At 35.6% G+C, this 23,314-nt stretch overlaps 1 protein-coding gene across 13 annotated transcripts in view; it reads left to right on the top strand.

Annotated features, from left to right (window-relative positions):
• Positions 1–23,314, top strand: part of LOC111047051 (protein pangolin, isoforms A/H/I/S) — a 307,983-nt gene that overhangs the window by 258,318 nt on the left and 26,351 nt on the right. For 8 of the 13 annotated variants that reach the window (XM_039420443.1, XM_039420445.1, XM_039420438.1 and 5 more), the window contains 4 exons: positions 338–548; positions 16,095–16,185; positions 20,880–20,975; positions 22,308–22,454. In XM_039420443.1, coding sequence (XP_039276377.1) covers positions 338–548; positions 16,095–16,185; positions 20,880–20,975; positions 22,308–22,454 — 545 coding nt within the window. The remainder of the gene's footprint in view (positions 1–337; positions 549–16,094; positions 16,186–20,879; positions 20,976–22,307; positions 22,455–23,314) is intronic. The other 5 variants (XM_039420447.1, XM_039420449.1, XM_039420448.1 and 2 more) reach the window with 1 other exon arrangement.

Raw genomic sequence — 23,314 nt, 5'->3', positions numbered from 1 at the left:
AATTTGTACTTCCTCCTGAAAATTGATGAAACATAATTCATCGTGTACAAATTCTACCCCAGATCACAAATACTGTAATCCTTGAAACCATAATTATTGCAACAAATCATGGGTAGTTCATAGGTTTTCATCAGTCTTGGCAATAAATCACATTAGGTTAAAATGGATCAATAATTGATACCACTGTTGATGGTTTTATTCTGATACATTTGATACCAGTGTAAGAATAATGTTTAAAATTTGTGACAAGTGAAAACCTTATATAATAATTGTGCATATTTATTATAACATGTTAATTATTATGAAATGATGTTAATATGATTTGTGTTTGTTTCAGGCGAGCAAGATGGGCCTGGGTGCGGGTCACCCGGGAGCCGGACTGCCGTTCTTCTGTCACAACGGGGAGCACCTGGGCCAGCCACCCCCCGCCCACATGGGCATCCCACCCTACCAGCTGGACCCGAAGGGGGCCGGTGAGTACTGGCGTGCCCCCCCACCCATCACTCCCCACGAGTGGAAGAGGTTAGGGCCCATCCTCGCAGCCTCAGGTCAGCTAGTCCATTACTATTTTATTCCACTTCAATCAGCGCATCGGTGTCATGGTCTATCTTCTTCCTCGGCTATTTCAATTTTTCATTCTGGAAAACTGTATCTTTTCACTTGAGAAAAACTGCTTACTGACAACAGTCATCATTTCCCAACATGTTCTCAGACTGTTGATGTATCTTCATCGGTTGTTTTCTGCTGATATAGTCTATTTCTATCACGTTCCATTTCTATGTTCTCTATTAATGTTTCCATGTTACTAAAAAGTACCTCATTATTATTGTCAACAGACATTTCATCATCATTCCTAAACATCTTATCAGTGTTTTCATGTTGATTTATATGTTCTTCTATTTTCAATGTTCTATTTTCAAACTTCATCGGTTGTAATCTTCTGAGATTGTATCTCTATCACGATTCATTCTCATGTTCTGACTCCATTATAATTGTCAACAGACATCTCATCATCATTCCTATATCTGTGTTTTCATGTTGATTTATATGTTTTTCTATCTTCAATGTTCTATGTTCAAAAACTTCATCGGTTGTAATCTTCTGAGATGGTATCTTTATCACGATTCGTTTTCATGTTCTTCTGACTCCATTATTATTGTCAACATACATTTTATCATCATTACTAAACAGGTCACCAATGTTTTCATGTTAATCAACATGTTCTTCTATCTTCAATGTTTTATGTTCAAAAAATTTATGAGAAAAAGACTTCATTATTATTGACAACAGCCATGTCATCATCATTTCTAAACATGTTAACAATGTTTACATATCATGTATTATTCCACGTTAATATTATTTATGATTCAGCTCTCACCCGATTCAAAAGGCAGAGAATCCATTCTATGATTTCACAATTTATTTATGATATTTGAGCTAGCTTGAGTTCTCTACATTTTTTCTTAGCTCTACTGAAGCTCCCGACATTCTCCAGGTTGATAACTCATTTACTTGATATGTTCATCGACAAGAATCATTCCATGCTACATTTATTTACGAAGAACAGTTATTTGTATGTTTTTCGGTCAGAATCATTAGTGTTTACAAGAATGAAACTGGTATGAAAATTTCATACTCAATCAAATATTTTTGATTATTTTGAAAACCAGGTTGCCTAATAATTAATTCTCATGTAGAGCATTTAATAAAAATGTTATAATGTTAATGTTGTGGAACTTATCCATAATTGATATGAGTCAAATATCTCAATGATTCTGTAACTAATGTGGTTTGTGGTAGTTGTTCAAAACAATTAAATTCATCAATCACGAATCCTCAATTTGTTTACACTTTTCTATTTCTGCTTGTGCTAAATTAGTCATTTTTTCAGCTTTCCCAAAATCAAATATTCCAGTCATAATTTCCTCATTATAAATTTAAATTCAAATTAATCTGATTTGAGAAAGTAGCATGGAATATCCAATCAAGTTGATGAACATTGTATCATCATAATATTCTTCCAATTGCTAAAATTCCTCCATAATGATATCTTGCTCTTCCAATGATTTTCAATTAAAGTCTTTATAATTCCTTCTCAAGCTTCCTGGAAATCTCTTCAACTGCAAAATGAGAAATTAATTCTTCAAGGGAAGCGTTCGACATGTTCTTTCGTATATACAAGTCTCACCGCCGAATTGTCATGACAATTGAATATTCATTTTCATGAGCGAGGATGGAATTACTCGAAGTGTGTTACTTACCTCAAATAACTCATTCACTCGATTCCTCATTCATTTAGATAAGATTATCATAAGTATTATTTTCTGTTTCTCTTGTGCGGTAGTTGCATGTTGCATGTTCGATATGACGCATGATTTCATCTTCAATGACATTGATACACAAGTTCCTCAATAATAACTCAATTATAACTTTGAGAATTGAACCATCATATTAGTAGGAATAAATTATGTCCCTCGATTATCAGATAATAAGGCTTAGCTTGAATTCTCGTCTAAACTATCCTAAACAATCATGATTTGGTATTTATATTACTTCCTGTCCAATATCATATTTATCAATGCATTAAAAAATGAATTCATTCCCAGCCAGCCAGAAATATTGATTGTTTGAATCAATCAGTATGAATGAATCAGTATCATGTATTCCCATGTGTTGATGAACATCTATTACAATTACATTTTATTACTCGACATTTATTATCTATCACTTATTTATTTGAGTGATGGTAGTGATCTAGTGAAGTATTCTTATTTAATTTGGTTTTAACTCAACTTTTCTATATATATATATATATATATATATATATATATATATATATATATATATATATATATATATTGGACAAAAATCATGAAGTGTTTACATAACCTATTTTTGGACAATTTCTATCTGAATTTGGGAAAGGAACAGTTTTGGGTTTTAAGCCTGTTGTTCCTTTCCCAATCATTCATAGTTGAGAATTATATTGTATCTATCAATGTATGAATGTATAAATAAATTACTATTCCCGTGTACTGTACGGGGGTTTATGGTGATCGGTTTTCTAGTCTAGTTATTCTATTATCCATTTTCAAAATCCTTTTGGATAAATAATGCTTCTAAATCGTTGAAGATTATCCATAGGAAGTAATATTATAAGGCTCTTTTGAGAATCTATTTAAGTTTTACCAATGTCATGAAACTGAGTCTTTCTATCAATTTTCATCAGTTAAGACTTTTCTTGGTTGTTGAAGGGCACAAGGATCATTATGATGATTGCCATTACCTTCACAATATTACAATTCGACTCGTTAGTAAATTGGTTTGCGCTGATGTTGTGGAGCGTGAAATGAAATTCTCGGGCTGTGCTTGGTGAGGGTGTTGTTTATGTGGTGGTAGGGACGGGAAGGGGTGTTCTGCGCTGCTGGGGGTCGAAGATACAAGATGGCGTCGGGGATTCCCCGATCTTGCGCGCACGAGAGTTCCCCCTTCATACCAGCCTTCCCCCAACCACCCCTATCAACTTCTCATGTATCCAAAAACAGCAACAGCTTTCCTACCTCTCCTCCCTCCTACCCTACTCCATTTTCTTTACTATATCCAGTGCCACTTTACTCCTCTTGCACTTCAACATTCCTACTAGCCAAATTTGAAACAGAGTCGTCTCTCTACTGACAAACCAACCAACTTTGGTTGAAACCTAGTTACTGTGTGAACCGACAGTTACTGTTGAAACCAATTTCCAGTTGCTCGAATTGTGATCAATAGTATTTTCTCAAGTTCTGTTACACTGTTAGAATTGTTTTCCCTTTGTTTGATCTGAGTGAATTTTTCATTCAATTTATATTTCGTGGAGAGTGAAGATTATGAAATTTGTTTTTCAGAAAATAAAATATTCTTAGAATGATCAGTTGAGTTTTACTATTAAGATACACAAGATATTAAGATTACATGAGAAGGGGATTGGTAAACCTATAATCATAATTCGTGCTGAAAGGAAAAAAATATAATAAAATTCCGTCTTCAGCATTGTGTTATTTTGAATGAGGTTTTTTGTTTTATCCAAATTTCACACGCCAATAAATATGTCAGGGCTTTCCTGCGGTCCTACAGTCAGAATGACAGTATTCCTATTGTGATTCCAACCCAAAATGAAATACATTGAGCACTATGAAACAGTCAAAAGCTATCGATCCTTTAAAATGACGGAATTTTCAAGAGATGCTAATGTGTTGAGCTCATTTGTTGAGGATAAAGTACTTTGTAAGAATTCTTAGTAAGGTTTCATATTTTTTTCCTGTGCAGTTATGTCGTACCTCTTCTGTCATGTTTCAAGGAAAATAATAGCTAACGGGTGAAAATGTTGTGAGCCCGTTTTCCAGTAGTCTTTATGAGGACTAATAAAATGATACTGCGAGAGCAGTAGACCGATTAAAAGAGCAGTGGCGGATGCGGATGAATGAATGGCCTTTGTTCTATGACATCACTAATTGCTTGTCGTGTTAATTAATTAAAACAAAAAGAAAAACATGAAAAGGAGACTCAGGTGGTTTCGGTCTAACTGGCTAAGCGGCAGGCGAAGCTATATTCTTCAAAAAGCGACTTGAATTTAGTCAAGTGGCCCTACCATGTTGAGATGCTTCTCACCACTTTTTGAGGAAACTGTTTTAATGAACTGAGCGTGTTTACATTTAAAAAATTTCCAAGCAATACGAGGACGAGTTGAGTTTTTCATGAATGAAACCTTTTTAATAGTCGCTGTATTCAATACAATACGTTATAATTTTCTCTCCACTTTTGAACCGTTGATATTTTACAGAATAATTTCAAGAACGAAGATCTGTATCATAAACATTCAATTCGTTTTAGTTGTAAATGAAAGAATCTCAAAGATAATTTTGTTAAAATATCTCTCTTGAAACGTTTTTCTTTTAATCATTTCAGTTTGTAATTCATCTGATTGGCTTGATTTGAAAACTGAACCGGTTGTAACTTTCAGATGAACGCTTATTTCTTATTTCTTTTAATAGGACATAGTTCTACATGCCACAGTCAAAAAATATCAATTACAAATCTTCACAGTAATGGGATGAATTTTAGTCTAAATAATCAATGAATATAAAAGCAAGCCGAATAGATAAATTGTATTGAATCAATTAGCACGCTGCTGCTATGTGAGCTTTTAGTCAGTCGGCTTGTGAAATGGAAAAATGAATATAGCTGCGTAGTCATAGTGGTGGAAAATTGGAAAAATCGAGAGCATCCGCCTTCCAGAGTAGGCACCCGCGAACAGTTCATTTTCCGGTCGTTTTTGCCGGTATGTTGACTTGGTGCGGGGTGAATCCCAATTCTAAATGTAAGCCGCTGAGTCTCTGGTACAATCTGCTAGTCGTGTAGTATAGTTTGGTTGTCGTCTCTCATCCCAGTATGCATGTGCAAGCAAGCAGATAGGCTTGTCTGCCACTCCATTTCAGCCCTGAGATAATCCCTCTTGTCTTCTGCCACCCCCCCCCCCTTCCCTGCTCAGCCTTTTCCCTGTTCACTTCCCTTTCAAGCCCTTCTTTATTTCTGCTCGTTGCATTTCAATTTCAACTTATTGGATTGGCATCGCAGATCCTCCCTCGTTCCCTCTCAGCATCCCATTCTCTGCAAATTCAATTTTAATTCTGTTGCTACACAGATGAACTTGCTCAGCTTGTCGCAGCAATCTTCGCGACACTTTTATCTCATTTCGCAGATTCTATCCGCCTTTATTTAGAGTCCGTAACACTGTAGAAAAATATTTTTATTTGCTGATTGTGTTTATCGAGGGAAATACCCCTCAACTTTTCTGAATACTTCATTCTTCTAAATAAGAAGTAGGTTCGTTATATCCAGTTCCAATGATTTTTACATCACATCCCGATGTGCTGATCGTGACATAATTTGAAATACATACTCATGATGCTCAATGATATTTATTTAACTTGTGACTGAATCCAACTGGTTGAGTACTGTGATAGAATTATCAGGCCCTTCTTGGATCACTAAAAAAATAATGGTCCAGTTTTTCTCTGACGATAATAATGATAGTGAAATTCCAAACTTTCCCTTGAAGTCTTATGGCATTATGAGTTCATAAGAAGAAAATATGTTTTGCGATGAATGAATAATTGAAGTTCTTCTGTCAATAAAGATCTCCAACATTTTTTCAAGTACAGTATTTGATGGTGGTAGTCATATAACGAGGAAAATATGATTAGTCATGCATAAAAAGACTGCATGATGAAAAGGGCAATGATGCTACTGGGTCAGAAACAGTTGAATGAAAAATTGAACTTTTTCAAGCCGAGAGAATTTTAACGAATTGAAAATTGTTCTGGTGCTGCAAATTTTAATTCGACGGATGGACGGACGCATGGCTTCGTACCGTGTATTCTCTGCAATTGGGTGTCGCGTGAAGAGCAGGATGAAATTGCGGCCGACAAAGAGAGAAATTCGATTCACTGGGAGAATCATTTGATTTTCGAGTTGACATAATTTTTTCCGAAAAATTGTCCCGTTCATGGTGATCGAATTCTGTACTGGCTAATAGCATTCATCACCTGCACAGGTGATTGCATCGACGCGTGATTAAATATTGGATCATAGTCTCTCGTCTCTTTATCTCTCTCATGAACGAGTTTCACCTGAAATTGGAACTGTAAATCCTGTATGTACAGTCGTTACACGACTTCATAATTCATCATCAGCTTTTTTGTGATCATGGATTCCTAAATCTGTTAATGAATTACTCCTGCTCTCAGCGTAGGAAAATAACTGCTCTCTAAACAAGCGGAAAGTTACATGGTTACAACTTCAGTATAGTATAGTATAGTGGTTAAGAATCTTCGTTTTTGAATCTCCAACAATTAATAGTTGGATCATTGCATAATATTAACTTTGGAAATTATAATGGTTTCAAAAGCAGTGTTTGAATGTTTTTTGATGTCTGTATTAGATTAACGGTTCATTCACTACAGTAATTTTACAATCTTGAAATCCTTTTTATTTTCTCTTATCTCATGATATTTCTATTTATCAATATTCCTGGAGTGCAATTTCGCTACAGCCTTTTTCACTCAAATATGGAACTCTGCATTATAATTTAAATATTCTAAATCTACTTGTAGGAACTACTGAGAACTCTATACAGTGTGATCTAGTCTTTTCCGTGTTTATTAAAGTTTTGTTTCCAAATTATCAGAATCTCTCCTCTTTAGACTGGTCTATTCCAAGCTCTCAGAACATTCGAATTCTACATTTGCTTCCCTTTGATCTACGATATCTCATCTTGATATACAAAGGAGCTAGCTTAAGGCCCACTTATTTGTTGGCGTTTCTTGTATATCCTCACATCAAAGAGTGTTCTATTTGGCACTTCACCAAAATCTAGTTTTGCCAGTGAGTTTATTTGACCCATGAGGGCAGCTGTCATTTCAAAACGCATTGAACAGTAGGTAGACACTGAGTTCACTGAAGTCTACTGAAAGACTAGAACTAAACTCAATATATTATTGATTGAACTTTCATTACAATAGTGAGATATTGGAAGTATTTTCGTGAGAAATGGAATTATCATCAATAAATTTTTAACCATTAGTTTTGTCTTTTCTATAATTAAAAATCATGTGAATTTGAGATTAAATCCAAAAATTGTTGCAAATAAATTTTATTATCCTGTAGTTTAATCAATTATTTACAATTAAAAATTTTGAGAATCTAATCTTCACTAAATCATTGTACGTTTGTTTGCGTAGGGCATTTGCCTGGTAATTGTATTCCAGGTACTAGAGTGTAAACATTTAGGTTCCATTACAAGCAACACTTTTGAAAGAGAATTGTACTATTAATATTATTGTCATTTATTGTAGAACTATTGTAGCCTAATGCGGTGGTTTGGGCGATGGATGAGACACGTGTTGCATTCATTAGATCTGTCGGCTTTCACAGATGATGGTGATAATAACACACCAGTACAGTTCGTTAACAAGCGCCGATTGCCGGGAAGATGTAAGAAATTGACTTGATCAGCTGTTGAGCGAACTTGACTGGTCGTTTCCGTGCCCTGAGGAGGTCTCTCGTGCCTCAGCCTCAATTAGGGATATCCTTATGCTCTGTGCACCCCCACCCCTTCACGCTGTTTTGCTTTGTGGGCGGCCGTCTGTCTTCGGTACAGACAAACTAGGCCAATTATATGAACAATCGGCACTAAAAGCAGCAAACTCACTCAGGCTGGTTCTTTGTTGTAGATGTTCGCAACAACTAGAACTCTCAACCACAAGTGCAAATACGCAGCCGTTTGTAGTTGTTACTCTGTCATGTGAGTTACAGATACTGTAATATTCAGTGTGTTGAATTGTATTCAGTTTAATTGTAATGGTGCTATACTATGAAATATTTTTCTTTCATCAAAAAAGTACATTTCGGAAAAAAACTTATGAGTTCATTTCGGAAAAAACTTGAAAATGGCTTGGGGAAGTCAAAACTAGTTGTGTCTTATATAAAAAAAGTTTTGGAAACAAAAGTTTCAACTTATTTCTTTATTAATAAATTAATCCTTCATTCATATACATATCCAAGATTTGAAGATGTTTTACATCATGGTGATCGTAGATTCATTATTTATGCTATGTGTGTTCGAGATGATCTAAATCCATTTAATTGATAAATATGGATTAGGATTGATGAATCGTTGTTCAAGTTGAGAGTGATCTTCATTGCAGTTATTAATAAATAATTATCTTACCTAATTCCACAATTCATATTCACTATTGAGGAGTACCACCTATAAATATATTTACTGCTATATTATTGGTTATACGACTGAAGTGAACAATGATATACTCATTTGAATCCTCAGCTTTGTCATCAGATATGTAATATACACAACACATTGAAGTAGGTGAGTTACGAATTGTATCATGCAAAAATTTCACTTTGAGTATTCAATTGTACAATTGTAGGCTCTTGTTAGAAGCTTCAAGCTGGCTGGATTCATCGAACACCGATCCATTAATTACTCTTTTCCTTCCTCGGAAATCAATTATTTTTTACCAAAACATTTTTATTGAACGAATTGGCCCGTAACCTGGTTCCAGTTGGCTACGTTGGGTATTGTGCATTGCAGTCTGTGCAGTGCTCCTCGCAGAGAGCGACCGATGATTAGCAATTTACTTTGATTTTTGCCAGCGACCAGCCACAGCCACATATGCACTTTTTTCGTCGTCTGCACGAATCAGACTTTGGATAGTGTTGCTGCAAGTTGCAAAAATAATAGCGTCTCGTTTAACGAGGGCTTTTATGCGCACGACCGATATCTGTGTGTTCTATTTTTTCGAAAGGTATGGCTGTAGGTGGCACATTGGGGGAGGGTGAGGAGTGGTGGAATAGCAATGTTGTCAAATGCACAGTACACAGAAAAGACCGTCACAAAGAGAATAGTCTTCGGTCCATACACTGAGCACAATTAATGAAACGTGCGTTGCTGTGTGGCTGGAGGGGAAGGGCTGCGGCATGTCCTTTGTAAGTTACACCGGACTATTTTATTCGAAGAGACAGGGCGCATTCACCCTTTGCAATAAAACGTGAGCGATAGGGTTGCCGGCCGTGTGACTCATTTCTCTAGGTAAACCCTTATCTCAGTGCCCACTGCTTACCATTTGTCATTTGCCTCTACTTATTTGCTCTTCTCATCAATTGATATTGATCGGTCCCATTTCACTTTCATTGATGGGTTAGTTTGTTGGCTTTAGACACTTCTCACATCTTTTGGGTGAAGAGCCCACTCTTATTGCCTTAACTTCATAATACTTGTAATATTTTAAATTGCTATAGATAAAGGCAATTATCTATCTATCCATCAATGCTCTAAGAGATCTGATGTCCTTTTTCTATTTCAAATTTCAACTGTATTGAATAATAAAAACACACAAATTAAGATCAAAATACAAAACAAAGTTCAAATATCATTAAAAACAGGCTACAAGGTAAGGTGTGCTAAAATAAGGGAGGATTAGGATTTCCAACTTTGGTTAACCTAGAAAATCGTTTAATCTTTGAGAGAGTACAAAAGGAATCAGGAAGCGTGAAGGGGTATGATGGGATATGGGATGAAGGAAGTATGATTGGAAGAGAAAAAGCCATATGACCAAGAGTCAGAGTTTCTGAGTTATTGGTAGCGCGAAGGGGTGTCGTTAGTACAAGAGTGTGAGCGAGAGTGCGAGTTAGTAAAACCAGAGACAAACGACAAAGACAAAGTATTCAGTTTCTCTATGGTAAAACGAGACAAGAACTGTTGGTGTGTACGTGTGTGACTGAACGAAATGCTGGAAAAGATAGCATCAAGGCAAAACCTGAATCGTTGGGGGAATTAATTGGTGCACGCATATGCATTTGCCCCATTTTTGTCGTTTTCTTGCTGTAATTGCGGCACTACGTCGTCGGCAGTCACCAACTAGCTGCATTTGCAACTGCAACCCTGTCTTGAAAGCCTTCTCAACTGCTGATTGCTTCGTCTAGTTGACACTCGAGTGTTCTGCCTGTGTGTCACCTCGATGGGCGTAAAAAAGGTCATTTGTAGAAGGGCTGAAGGCAGAATTAGTTGGCTCGCATAATACAGGAAGTAGTTGTGGCTAGGAAACGTTGTATGCAGCTAGGCGGATAGGAAGTAGGGAATAAAAAGGGAAAGAAAGTTAGTTGGTTCTAGTCTAGATAGACTGCATGCATGCATTTCTCAAGAGGTCTTCTTATCTGGTGTAGGCCAAGTCATGCATGATTCTCTGCCAACTATCTAAGAAGCGTTCGAACGAGTAGTTTTGCTTGAAAATTTCTTCATACGTGTTTTGTTGACTGGTGTTACTCAGATAGCATAGCAGTTAAAATCTAGCTTCAAAACTAGTCAAGATCTCAAAACACTCCTGATAAAAAATTGATTGTTGAATACGTGAAGTTTTTCCGGGAATAAACTGTGAATATATATTTTCAATTACTGTAGCCTATATATTCTAAATTCAATATCCATTATTCGAACTTAACTATTCCGTACCATTTAAGATTGATCTTCCACCCTCCATTAAGCCAGTTACACACACACACACATCGATTTTTTGCCGTCCTTATGAAATCTACCAGATTAAACGGAACTTGGCAAACACATGGACACATCATCTGCTTGCCAAGTCATGTTCAATCTATAGAATTCATAAGAACGGCAAAGAATAGAACATCCAAAAATCGTTTCGTGTATAATTTAACTTAAGGGGAGTTAAACATGAAATTTTTGAAAAAATATCAATTTTTTGTTTTTGAGTTCATATGATAGTTTGAAATTCCCGCTTTTCAATGATACCTGGATCACATCTCTATGACGATGGGAAGTATTTTTAATATTTTTTTAAAAAAACTATTACATGCGTCAAAATATGCTCTTATAAGTTTGAGTAGGTATTCATGGCAGCAGGACGTTCTCCGGAATAAATTTCTTCAATGATTTGTAATTTATTATTGAAAGTACATAATATGATTCACTCTTTTCAAGCTTGTGATGTTGGTACTGTATTCTTTTCGTAGACAAACCAGCTGGTTTGGGATTTTGGTTATGTTTGTGTTGTGAAAATGTGAAATTATTGCATATTGTAGTGTTTGCAAAATTTTATTCTGAATATCAGTATTTTTCATCAGTATATTTATTATAAGTATTAGTGAAAATGCCTAGATGTGAGGGAAAGGTTTTCAAGAAAAGAAGAGGTGGGTTCAATTACAGATCTAGTACATCATCCACAAACAATTCTTCAAGATCAGAGGTTCTTGCTCAAGCTGAGCCATCAAAACATTCATCTTCCTACACGAAACTCAGTGATAAGTTTGTGGGATATGAAAATGACAGTGATTTTAGATACTGTATTATTGATTTGAAACAATTTAGTAATACACTACAGACAATAGGTGTATGCCGTTTTTGTAAACATAACCTTATTATTTCGTCAGAGACAATCTCAGGTTTAGCTTGCAAAATAAAAATATTTGCCCATCTTGTTCTGCTAGTGCTGACATGGTAAACAGTAATAAATCAGTGATACAGGGTGAAAATGATTCCCAGAAGAATATTTATTATATAAATGCTAGGTTAGTATATGGACTTAGATGTATTGGAAGAGGTCAAACATCAGCAAAGACTCTATGTGGAATCATGAATCTTCCTCCTCCCCCAGGCCGATACCACGAATATGAGTTACATTTAGGCTCTGTGATGAGCAGTGTGTGCAAGAAGTCAATGAAAGATGCTGTTGAAGAAGCAGTTGACAGGACCAGTAGTAGAGATTTGTGTGTTGCAATAGATGGATCATGGCAGAGGAGAGGTCACACTTCATTGAATGGGATTGTGTCCATGACATCTGTTGAGACAGGTAAAGTGATTGACATATCTGTATTATCAAAGTATTGTCTATGTCCACAGAAGAGCAATAATATCCATTTGGATGAATGCAAAGCCAATTATATTGGGACTTCTGGAGGTATGGAAGTTGCTGGGGCATTAGAGATGTTTCAGAGATCTCAGAATCAGTATAATGTCAGATATATTGATTACCTGGGAGATGGCGACTCCAAGGCATTTCAGGCTGTTTGTAATGCTCAGCCCTATGGTCCAAATATTGAAATAAAAAAGCTTGAATGCATTGGGCATGTGGAGAAGAGAATGGGCACCAGACTGAGAAATTTGAAGGCTCAACATCGAAAGCTATCTGATGGCAAGACACTTGGTGGAAAAAATAGACTGACTGATACTGCTATTCAGAAAATTCAAATTTATTATGGACTTGCCATCAAAAGAAATGTTGAAAGTGTAAGTGCCATGCATCAAGCAGTGTGGGCACTTTATTTCCATGTATCATCTAGTAATGAAGAACCCAAGCATCAACTATGCCCTGATACAGATGATACATGGTGTAAATTTAGAAAAGCTCAGAAGGAAGGAACTTTTTATGACCATAATTGTCACTTTCATTTACCAACAATTATCATGAATGAGATCAAGTACATATTCAGGGACCTATCAGATAAGAAGCTGCTAGAAAAGTGTATTCGAGGAAAGACACAAAATCCAAATGAGAGCCTGAATAATGTTATATGGACTGTTTTGCCTAAACGGGTTTTTGTAGGGATTGAAAGTTTACATTTTGGTGTATATGAGGCTATTACAAGATTCAATGATGGGAACAAGAACAAAATACAGCTGTTTGAAGAAATGAAATTCATCCCTGGAAGTCACATGATGGATGCCATGAGGAAGCTCGACGAAGAACAGATCCAAAAAAGTGAGAGGAAATTCAATGACATTGAAAAAAAATTAGACAGAAAAGAATTCTATCAAGGAGAAGGCTGGAAGACCAATATCAAGAGGCAGAGGATCCTGTTATTTGGAAAAAATCATCATTCAGGAAAAAAATTGTGAAAAATACAAATTCAATCACATGAAAATGTCACACATTTAAATTATAGAAGAAAAATGGATCTTTCAAATAAAAAAAAAAATCAAGTCTCTATGTTTAATGGTAACAGAGAAAAGGTACAAAATGTTAACATGGAGTAAGATAGGATGTTCGACTCCCCTTAAACCATAGAGAAAGGATAAGCGTAAGCTATTTGTTGCTATTGTTTGTCTATGCTATTCTAGCATATGACATTGTAACATAGCATATTATGCTATTCTAATATAATGCATAGCATATGCATAGTATTAAAATACTAAAGACGGTTATGTCATGTTCGTTGCCATACCGGTTCAGTATCAGTCGGGTGTCGTCAGCTGTGATGTGGCATCACTGAGTATTTTCCTTAGTGTGAATAATCACTATAGCAGCTAAAATTTGAATCGCGAATATGGCACTGATGTGTAACTGTAAATTAATCTTTTCCATCGTTAATTAATTGCATTCGTTTAACGTGTAATTGAATGCAACGAGGTTGCATTCCTTTGATAGTGAGAGCTGTAGTGTAGGGTTTGCTCACTTGAAATGTTCAGTTTTGAAAAGTTATTTTTGTGCATGAGTGCAAGGCGGCTCGTGAAAGTGTTGATGGTGTGATGTTAATTACACAGCACATCATCACAAGAAAAAGCTGGCGTAAGAAAAAGTGCGGCTGTGCAATGCAATGCTTTGCTGCAGGCCTGTCGCCGTCGAGGCGTGTTTTTAATCATGAGAGGGTTGAAAGTGAACTGAAAAAAATGGAAAACAAAAAAATCTAGATAGGCGCCGCGGTTCAATTCAGCCGGTTGTCAAGTAAAAGCGGGCTATATGGGTATGTGTTGTGGGGGGATGGGAGGGGGGTTGCCCCTGGCTGTACTCGACACTTCGTGATTTATTATGAGTCGTGCAATAGCTGGCAGATCGCTTGACAATTCTCTGACAAATTTCACTCTCCCCAACCCCAACCTTCCTACAACCCTTATTCACCACTGTTTTAGTAAGCCCGTTGCTGATTTTTTTCTAGACCGTAGGATGCAATTAAATATATGAACATCATGAATATTATTATAAAGAATTATTATTCTTGGAAAAAGGTTAATAAATCCAGGATTAAATGATAATGACTTGATGTTGTCAGAACCACTGGTTTATTAAAACAATTTGAGATACTTCTGGTTTTGGTTGTTGCATCATTATCAATATCTAGTAAACTATAGTGAGGTCCACGTTATAATGGCAGTGTGTGATTTGCAATGGTGTTGCTATCCTTGTCTATCATTCAACAAAGCAGATGGCGCTATCTCTTTCATGCTTTGCGATGTTGCCACATCGTTTATCAACAATGGAGAAATTCAACTAATTGACAAAATATTTTGTCTCAATCATGAAAATATATTATTACATCTGTAAAAAATATTTTTTTTGACAAATAAAATATGATTAACTATTTTTAACAATAATGAACAGTTAAATTGATCAGATATACCAGTATCAGCTGTTTGGGTGGCAAGGCTGAGATCTGGCAACCCTTTTCTCCTATCTTAGTACACTGCCATTATAACATGGACTTCACTATAGTACTGTATTTAAAATTGTTATAATCAATCATTGGTTTTGACAACATTAAGTCGTTTCAATTCAATATGGATCACCTTCACAAAAACACAGGGAATTCATTAGGGATGAGATTTCTGAATTCCAATTAGTTCTGTCATCCACCCTCAAATAAAATATTATTAGTGGCTCCAAAGCATGAACTGCATGTTTCATTGTTTCTATGGTTAAGTTTCTAAGTAAATGGGATTTGCATGAATTATGTTATATTGTATTTTTTCCAAGCTTTTATTCATTTCAATTCACATTTAGCTAGAGAAATTATCTTATTTTGATGCACTTTATATTTATCTGTATTTTGATTCTTCAGAGTTAATATATTCAATTATTCCAAGCGAGAATCCAATTATTACCTAATCTTGGACAAGAACATCATTCATATAATATTGTTCTCATGTTCTTTGAGCTACTAGTAATCATAGAGACAAAAATACTCGTTTGTCTCAGGAGTAATTATTGACAATTCAGTTCTAGAAACTTTTTTGTTTTTTTTTGTACTAATTTTGCTAGTTGTTTATTCTTGTTGTAATTTAATATTACTTGTATTTTATGTATGTGTGTAAAGGAAAATAAATTGAATTGAATTGAATTGAAAAAGAAAGCAATGAACACTTTATATTTTATTGTTATCAACTCCTTCTTCTCATTGTGGTAGTTAAGCTCACATTTTTCATATGAGTTTTGGAAATAAAGTTACTGACCTAACCGTGCTATAAAATATAAAACATTGTTCGCTCTATCTAATAAATAAATAAATAAATAAATAAATAAATAAAATTATTCTCAACTAATTATTCAAATTATTATTCCTTGCTTTTCATTTTTTCCAATATATTTTCTGATAAGAGTTTAATTTGCTTCTAGTCATGTAGAATAGTTTTAGAATTTGTCTGTTATGTTCGATTGTTTGTTTCTTTTTTTTTGCGTGTCGTGAATGTTTTCATATAGAAGATTTCTTGATAAATTCGATTGTTAATATAAATTGTGATGTTGCAGGCTTAACGAGGGCGCCCATGTACCCGTTTACGACGGGACAGTATCCGTACCCCATGCTGAGTCCAGAAATGTCTCAGGTCGCTGCTTCCTGGTGAGTTCATCATTTTTACATTTTCCCTCTCTCTCAACATGCAAATATCTGGAACAATAATATTCATTGTATTTGCAAAAATAAAATATTTTTTAAAATTTCAATGATGGAAGAAATAAAAACGATGGAACAATAGTTTTTGGACAGTTAAATTCTTTAAATTTCCTTCTGCTATTTAGTTCTTCAGTTCATATTTGCAATGGCAGAAGTCCTTAGTTCTATCTATAAAGCTTTCATTGGATATTCGAAATAATTATTATACAGTAATTTCATATTTCCATTACCTAACTGTACTTTCTTGTTGAATAATACGGATACACTCTCTTGTGATTTCTAAACAGCTGCACACGTTCATACTCTTCTATAAGAAATCATGATTTTCATACACACATTAGAAACCTGTAAACCGAAATCATCACACAACTACAATAATGAATCATTTATGGTAAAAATATTCTACATTCTCTTTAATGAATCATTTAGAGTAAAAATATTCTACATTAAACTTAATTCTGAACAGTTTGTCATATCTTGCTACCAAGCTTCTAAATATAAGTATCATACTTTGCTTCTAAGTTCTTAGATAAGATCTAAAATCTTATAAAAAACAACATAACTATACATTTGAATTAATCTCATAATCTTATTTCGACATTAAGTAAGATTATAAAAAGATGACTATAGAGTATAAGAAATGTAGAGTGCAAACAATCTCTTGCTTTTTATATGGTTTAAATAAGCAATGGTCTTCTTCTTCTTCTTACAAAACAAGGATTAGGCTTTAACCTGTTCCGACTCACATCTAGCCAATTATTCAAATAAACATAAAAAATCCTATTATTGCCAACGCTTGCGTGGTCTGCCAACATCTCTTTTGCCTACTGGCTGATAATTATAGACTTTTAATGGTATTCTTTCAGCTGACCATAAGCAATGGTTATCAATCAAATGTTCAGTTGAAATCTTTGAAATAATAACTTAGTCTTAGATAAGTTGACAGCTATTCTCTCTGGAATACGTATACAGTAATAGAAGTAAATGAAAATAAAAATCCAAGTACCCTTTTTAAATTTTGTTTACTCATGTATAATTTGTTTCACATGTTGTGAGTAAACAATTTTAAAAAGGGTTCTCAGATTAATATATTAATTTATATTAAAGAGTAGGTAGCCCTAACGGAAATAGTTATTTGTGCAACTAGTGCGCAAAGTGACAGTTTGCTGCACCGAAAGAAACGTTTACGCCCGAGCCGTAGGCGAGGGCGGAATGGTTTCTTGAGTGCAGCAGAGGAACTTTGCGCACGTATTTCACATTAAGTTTTTCTTACAGTTACCATTGAATATGAAAAGTGGGTAATTATGGGTAAAATTGCCTGAAATGCATCAAATGTTTTTCTGTGTAATTTTATTATTGATAAAAACCTTAATCCTAAAGTCCTCGTTGTCCTTGGTTATAATATATAATGAATAATAATTTTCGCCACACTGCACAGAAAGCAGCTGTTTTCCAGTCCCTACGTAGATCTGAAAGACCTTGTTTGCAGACGACGTCAGAAACAGGTGTCTTTTCCGGGCTAGGCCAGAAAGTTGTCTCTTTCCAGCCGCTCATGGAAGTAGTTAATAAGTCATCCGCTAGATCGGGCGAGTGGCCACTTTCATCATCAGCTGAAGTAGCCATGATTTCAGTTCCAGTTTCGAATCAAACTAATTCACTTCGCAACCAGTTTTATTCAATTATTTATTGTTGATTAGTGCATTCCGAATTTTCAAAAATGCTTGAAGATGACTGTGGTATTCCAAGTGAAATTTTAAAAGAATCTGAAATCCTGACTGCAAATCTTCTACCACTAAAATCAAGAGATAGGTACGATAGCGTAACGAGTATTCTTTATTTTGTATTCTTCATTTATTTTGTCAGCAATACCTGTAGTGTGGCGAAAAATATCGTTCGCACCACGGGCAAAAATGTTTTTCCAGCTCTCAATCTTTTCTAGTCCTCGGCCTACGGCCTCGGACTTGAAAACCGATTTCGAGCTGGAAAAATCTCATTTTCTGCTCTAGGTGCGAAATATACTATAGCGCGTTGTGCTTCGTTGCACCTCTGCTCACTATAGCAGCCCACTCACTGTTACCAACTTAATTTTGATTTTGCTGCACTGTTGCTCCATATAACCTAGTAAGTATTTTGCGTTACATGTTGCAAATCTGGAGTGCAGAAAAATTTTTCCCGCACTAGAGCGGAAAAGTGATTCTTTGCGTTCTGTAATCAGTGCAGCAATGGCCACTTTTCAACGTAACTGTAGGAAAAAGTAATAGTAGTGTATCTATGAATCTAGTCGATTAGTTTCCTGTCGGGTTACAGTGAGCAATATTCTTCACGCAGTGTTTATCTTTATAGCACGAAAATAACAACCAAATATTCAGGTAACAACAGTGCTCTTTTCTTAAGCATCTCAGGATACAAAGTATTTTGTTAGTCCAGGGGTAGTTGTGTGCTGACCCAAAAACAAGGACTCTGAGTGCTTGTCAAATATTTGTAGGATTGGACGAAGAAAGCAGTAAGTGGGAAGACAAACATTGGTGGCTAACTGAGGAAGAGGAAGAGTGTTTCGCGGTCAATTTGTCTCGTTAAGAGGTTGTCTCGGTCGTCATCGGCCAATTTGTCGTTGGCCCTGTTTTCACGCCAAATCGGCTTGTCTTGTCCGCGCGATCGACTTTTCTCATCTTTTTTGTTCGTCTTACTTGTTCCCTCCCTCACTGCGGATTACTGCGACCCTCTTGCGACCCTCGCTCGCATCTGTTGAACGTTCAAGTCGTCGCTAGGCGCCTCAAAGCCCTCAAAGGATTACTTTTCTTCCTTTCTTGAATGTTTCCTTCAATAGGCTCTTCCTTTCTTTTCTGCATTGGAGCATTTTCTCCCTACAAATCCTCTTCCGGAAAACTCCATTCTCTCTCTGGTCGTTCACTCTGCTCATCCATACACTGCCGCCGCCTGTTTATTCGCTTGTTATGCCCCACGTTCTTGCTTACCATCATCCTTCTCCATTGAACATATTCTTCAATCGCTGTTACTCAGTACTCACTTCATCCAGCTACAATCGGTTTAATCTTTTCCTACAGTTACGTTGAAAAGTGGCCATTGCTGCACTGATTACAGAACGCAAAGAATCACTTTTCCGCTCTAGTGCGGGAAAAATTTTTCTGCACTCCAGATTTGCAACATGGCAACGCAAAATACTTAGTAGGTTATATGGAGCAACAGTGCAGCAAAATCAAAATGAAGTTGGTAACAGTGACTGCTGTGGCTGCTATAGTGAGCAGAGGTGCAACGAAGCACAACGCGCTAATTATTACTATTATATATTATAACCAACGACAACGAGGACTTTAGGATTTTAGGATTAAGGTTTTTACCAATAATAAAATTACACAGAAAAACAGTTGATGCATTTCAGGCAATTTTACCCATAATTACCCACTTTTCATATTCAATGGTAACTGTAGGAAAAACTTAATGTGAAATACGTGCGCAAAGTTCCTCTGCTGCACTCAAGAAACCATTCCGCCCTCGCCTACGGCTCGGGCGTAAACGTTTCTTTCGGTGCAGCAAACTGTCACTTTGCGCACTAGTTGCACAAATAACTATTGTTTGTCCGTTAGTGATTTGAATGCTTGTAACTCATTATTCCTGGACTAATCATGGAAAGTTTTTCATTTTCAGCTCTTAGTTATACGTTATACTCTAACAAACTCTCCTTCAACAGTTCATTACATTAAAAATGTTTCGAATTATCTTCAAAAAGATGTTCGACTAGATTTCTACTAGAAAGGCACAAAAAAATTATACAAATTTTTCAATTCATATTACACTTTGAATTTGTATCTCTAATCAACTTATTTATTTATATTACTATTGTTATCTTTTGTTAATTTCAAGTTAGTTGCTAGAAGTAGTAGTCCTAGTGAGAACTATTTATCTTATTAACATTTAACCCATTATTATATTAGGAAAAAATTGCTCATTAGTCTCTTTAGACTACATTGCAATTAAAATAAATATACTACACTTTTATTCATTATTTTTTCTAAAATGGTAAAAAATTCTCATATTCAATACCAGGGTAATTTTAAGTGGTGGGTAATGTTAGAGATTTATAATTTATTTTTTCTACAACTGCGCGTATAGAAATAATTTACATACTCAATTCTCCTCGTAAAACAGCTTATTTCTGAGGAGAATCTACTTTTTCGCTCGCTAACCATCTGCGCATACGCAGTAGATTTTCTTTACGCTCGCAAATCATTCGCGCATGCGCAGAAGAGTTTCTTTACGCTCGCTAATCAGCTGATGATAAGCAGCTCGCCAAAAGACAAACCACTCTCGGTCAGATCTTAACCTAAAAAGTCGGTAATTGTACCGATTCTACAGCCATGATGGATATCAGTGTAGACGAATTATTATAAACTCCGCCAGATATAAGTGATTTAACAGGTTTGTGCAGTTGTAGAAAAAATTTTGTATGTAGTTCGCGCGTAATGCTTCTTTATCGCTCTTGCAAAATTATCTCGCGTCGCGTGCGTGATAACTGTTTTGCGCGAGAGATAAAGTCGCGCATTACACTCTTAATACATAAATAGCTATTAAGATCTATTCCAGAATGGTACATTTAACTAATGATGTATTGTTTTTTGCAGGCATACACCCAGCATGTACCCGATCTCATCTGCGAGTGCGGGCTTTCGTAGTCCGTACCCTTCCTCATTGCCTATTTCCAGCTCCAGTCTGACAAGGTATGTTACAACAAATAATTATTGAATATTGTAATAAGATTGAACTATTTAATTCAAAATTATCTTCCGCTTGGTAATGCTTGTTTCTGAAGTCTAGTCTGACTTCGTGACTTGGCTTCTGTTAGAAAAAATCAATATTCTTCCTACATTAAATCATAGAAAAATAGAAAGACTACAAAATAGAAACTACTCTCTATAGAAAGTTTGTTATATTCTCTTTGGTTAAATTATCAATTCAATAACATCAATTGCTGTGTAATATTCGAGCTTGTTTCAGTGCAGTATTTATCCCCACTCTTAGGCTCAACTCACACTTACGCGTCTCAGGTCGAGAAGAGACTCGGACTCGACTCTAGTCGAGAGCATGTGTTTTCAAATGGTGACAGTCGCGGAGACTAGAATCGACTGGTCTTAGTGTCACCATTTGAAAACAACACATGCTCTTGACTAGAGTCGAGTCCGAGTCTCTTCTCGACCTGAGTCGCGTAAGTGTGAGTTGAGTCATAGCATTGCTTATTCTCAGTTTCACTATTATTTTCTACTCAAAAATGAAAATTGTGAAAACTTTAGTTCCATAAATTGAAATTATGTAGATCATACCAGTAGTGGTGGTTTCATACAAATACAATGAGCATGGGCAACTGGATTTTTTCTATAGTTGAACCATAATGGAACATTTCAATAATCAATTCCAATTTGTTATATACGCCCAACGTTTTTAGTCTATTACATTATTATCATGGAGAAAAGATAGCTTTAGAAAATATCTCATGGTATAGGTCGTTTATGTTCTAAATTTTACTGTTAACTCCAAGCCGATAATCCTAGTAGCTTTTTTCGTGAAGCTATGTGACGCTGATAGTCTCTCATACTGTCGTCACCCAGCCATTACACTCTCACCCAGCCAAAACAGAGATAATAGACAGTCGACAGCAGGCGGCTTGATTTATTAAACATCGGTTTGAAATTTGGAACATAAACTACGTATACCATGGGATATCTTCTTATGCTATATTTTGCCCATGATATTATGATAATTATGGAATTGGTGACAGGATTCATTTGTCAATTCAATAAATTGATAGATTCTAAAAGGAGAACAATAAAATTAAATGCTAAGAGACATTTGCATTTTTCAATTCTGATTTCTGTTTATTTATCTGCTTAATTATTACAGCCTCACATAGCTATTGATTATTGATTTTATAATTGATATCTCTAATTGATATCACAGAGAAAATATAGCATTTACTATCTTTCATCTTTGAATGTTGATGCTATGCTGAAGCTGTTGGGTTATGTGAATACTGATGAATGATTTTGTTTTGTCAGTGATTTGTACAGGTTTTCGCCGAGTGGACTGATGGCGCCCCACCCAGGACTGAGTCCCCACTCCCACCCCTCCCTCGCATCGCACCCCGCCATCGTCACCCCCGGTCCAAAGCAAGATCTCTCGCAAGCATCCGAACTCAACCACAGGTAATGACAACATCAATTATATTTATTCCATTAATATGCTAAGGAAATAACGGTTTCAATTCGAAGGAGGTAAATCAATAAATATGCTGATACTGAATCAATGCTTATGAATATTAACGAATATGCTAGGAAATAACAGTCCATCGTGTTAATTTAAAGGGAACATATTGATAGATCTTTGAATATGCTGTCATCGGTCCCGGCTGCCTGAAAAGCAGTCGTTAGGTCATGTCAGAGGCCCTGAAATTGATCAGTTGCGACCTGAAAACTCTGACACCAGATCTGAGCCAGCCAGGTCACTCAATATTATTATTATTACTGAATATGCTAGTAGATATCAGTCTATTGTTTCAATTTAATGGCGACAAATTAATAATTTCAACGAAGCTAGACGTCTTATAGCACCTATTGTGAGCCGTGCTATTGGTTTCTCTTAAAGCTAATACTGCTAATATACAGTTATGTGCAGAAAATCACTTCTTGAAGTAAGTGAACTTTAGTTCCAATCATCTTTCGCTTCTCAGATCATCCACATTCAAACCCAGAGCTTATATAATAAGGTCCATAACCCTATTTTGGACTTTTAAAATGTTATCTAAATTTGGGAGAGAAATAGTACAAGGAGTATCCTTAGTTTTTCTCTCCTAATCAGTGTTTCTTTGTAAAAAATATAGATAAATAAATAAAATAAATATGGGCAACATTATCTGCAACTATACTTGAATCCATCATAAACTATGAACTTCCGATAAAAATAGATCTTGTAATTCTTGCATTAAATTTTGATTCAGTAAGTGTTCTTATAGAGGTCTCCTTCAGCTAAAAGAAATAAGCATTGTAAATAATGTAATATATTCAAG

Source organism: Nilaparvata lugens, chromosome 2 (genome assembly GCF_014356525.2).
Source record: "Nilaparvata lugens isolate BPH chromosome 2, ASM1435652v1, whole genome shotgun sequence".
Taxonomy (NCBI): Eukaryota; Metazoa; Arthropoda; class Insecta; order Hemiptera; family Delphacidae; genus Nilaparvata; species Nilaparvata lugens.
The sequence above is the reverse complement of the archived record's forward strand: the minus strand, read 5'-3'. Positions and strand labels throughout refer to the sequence as shown.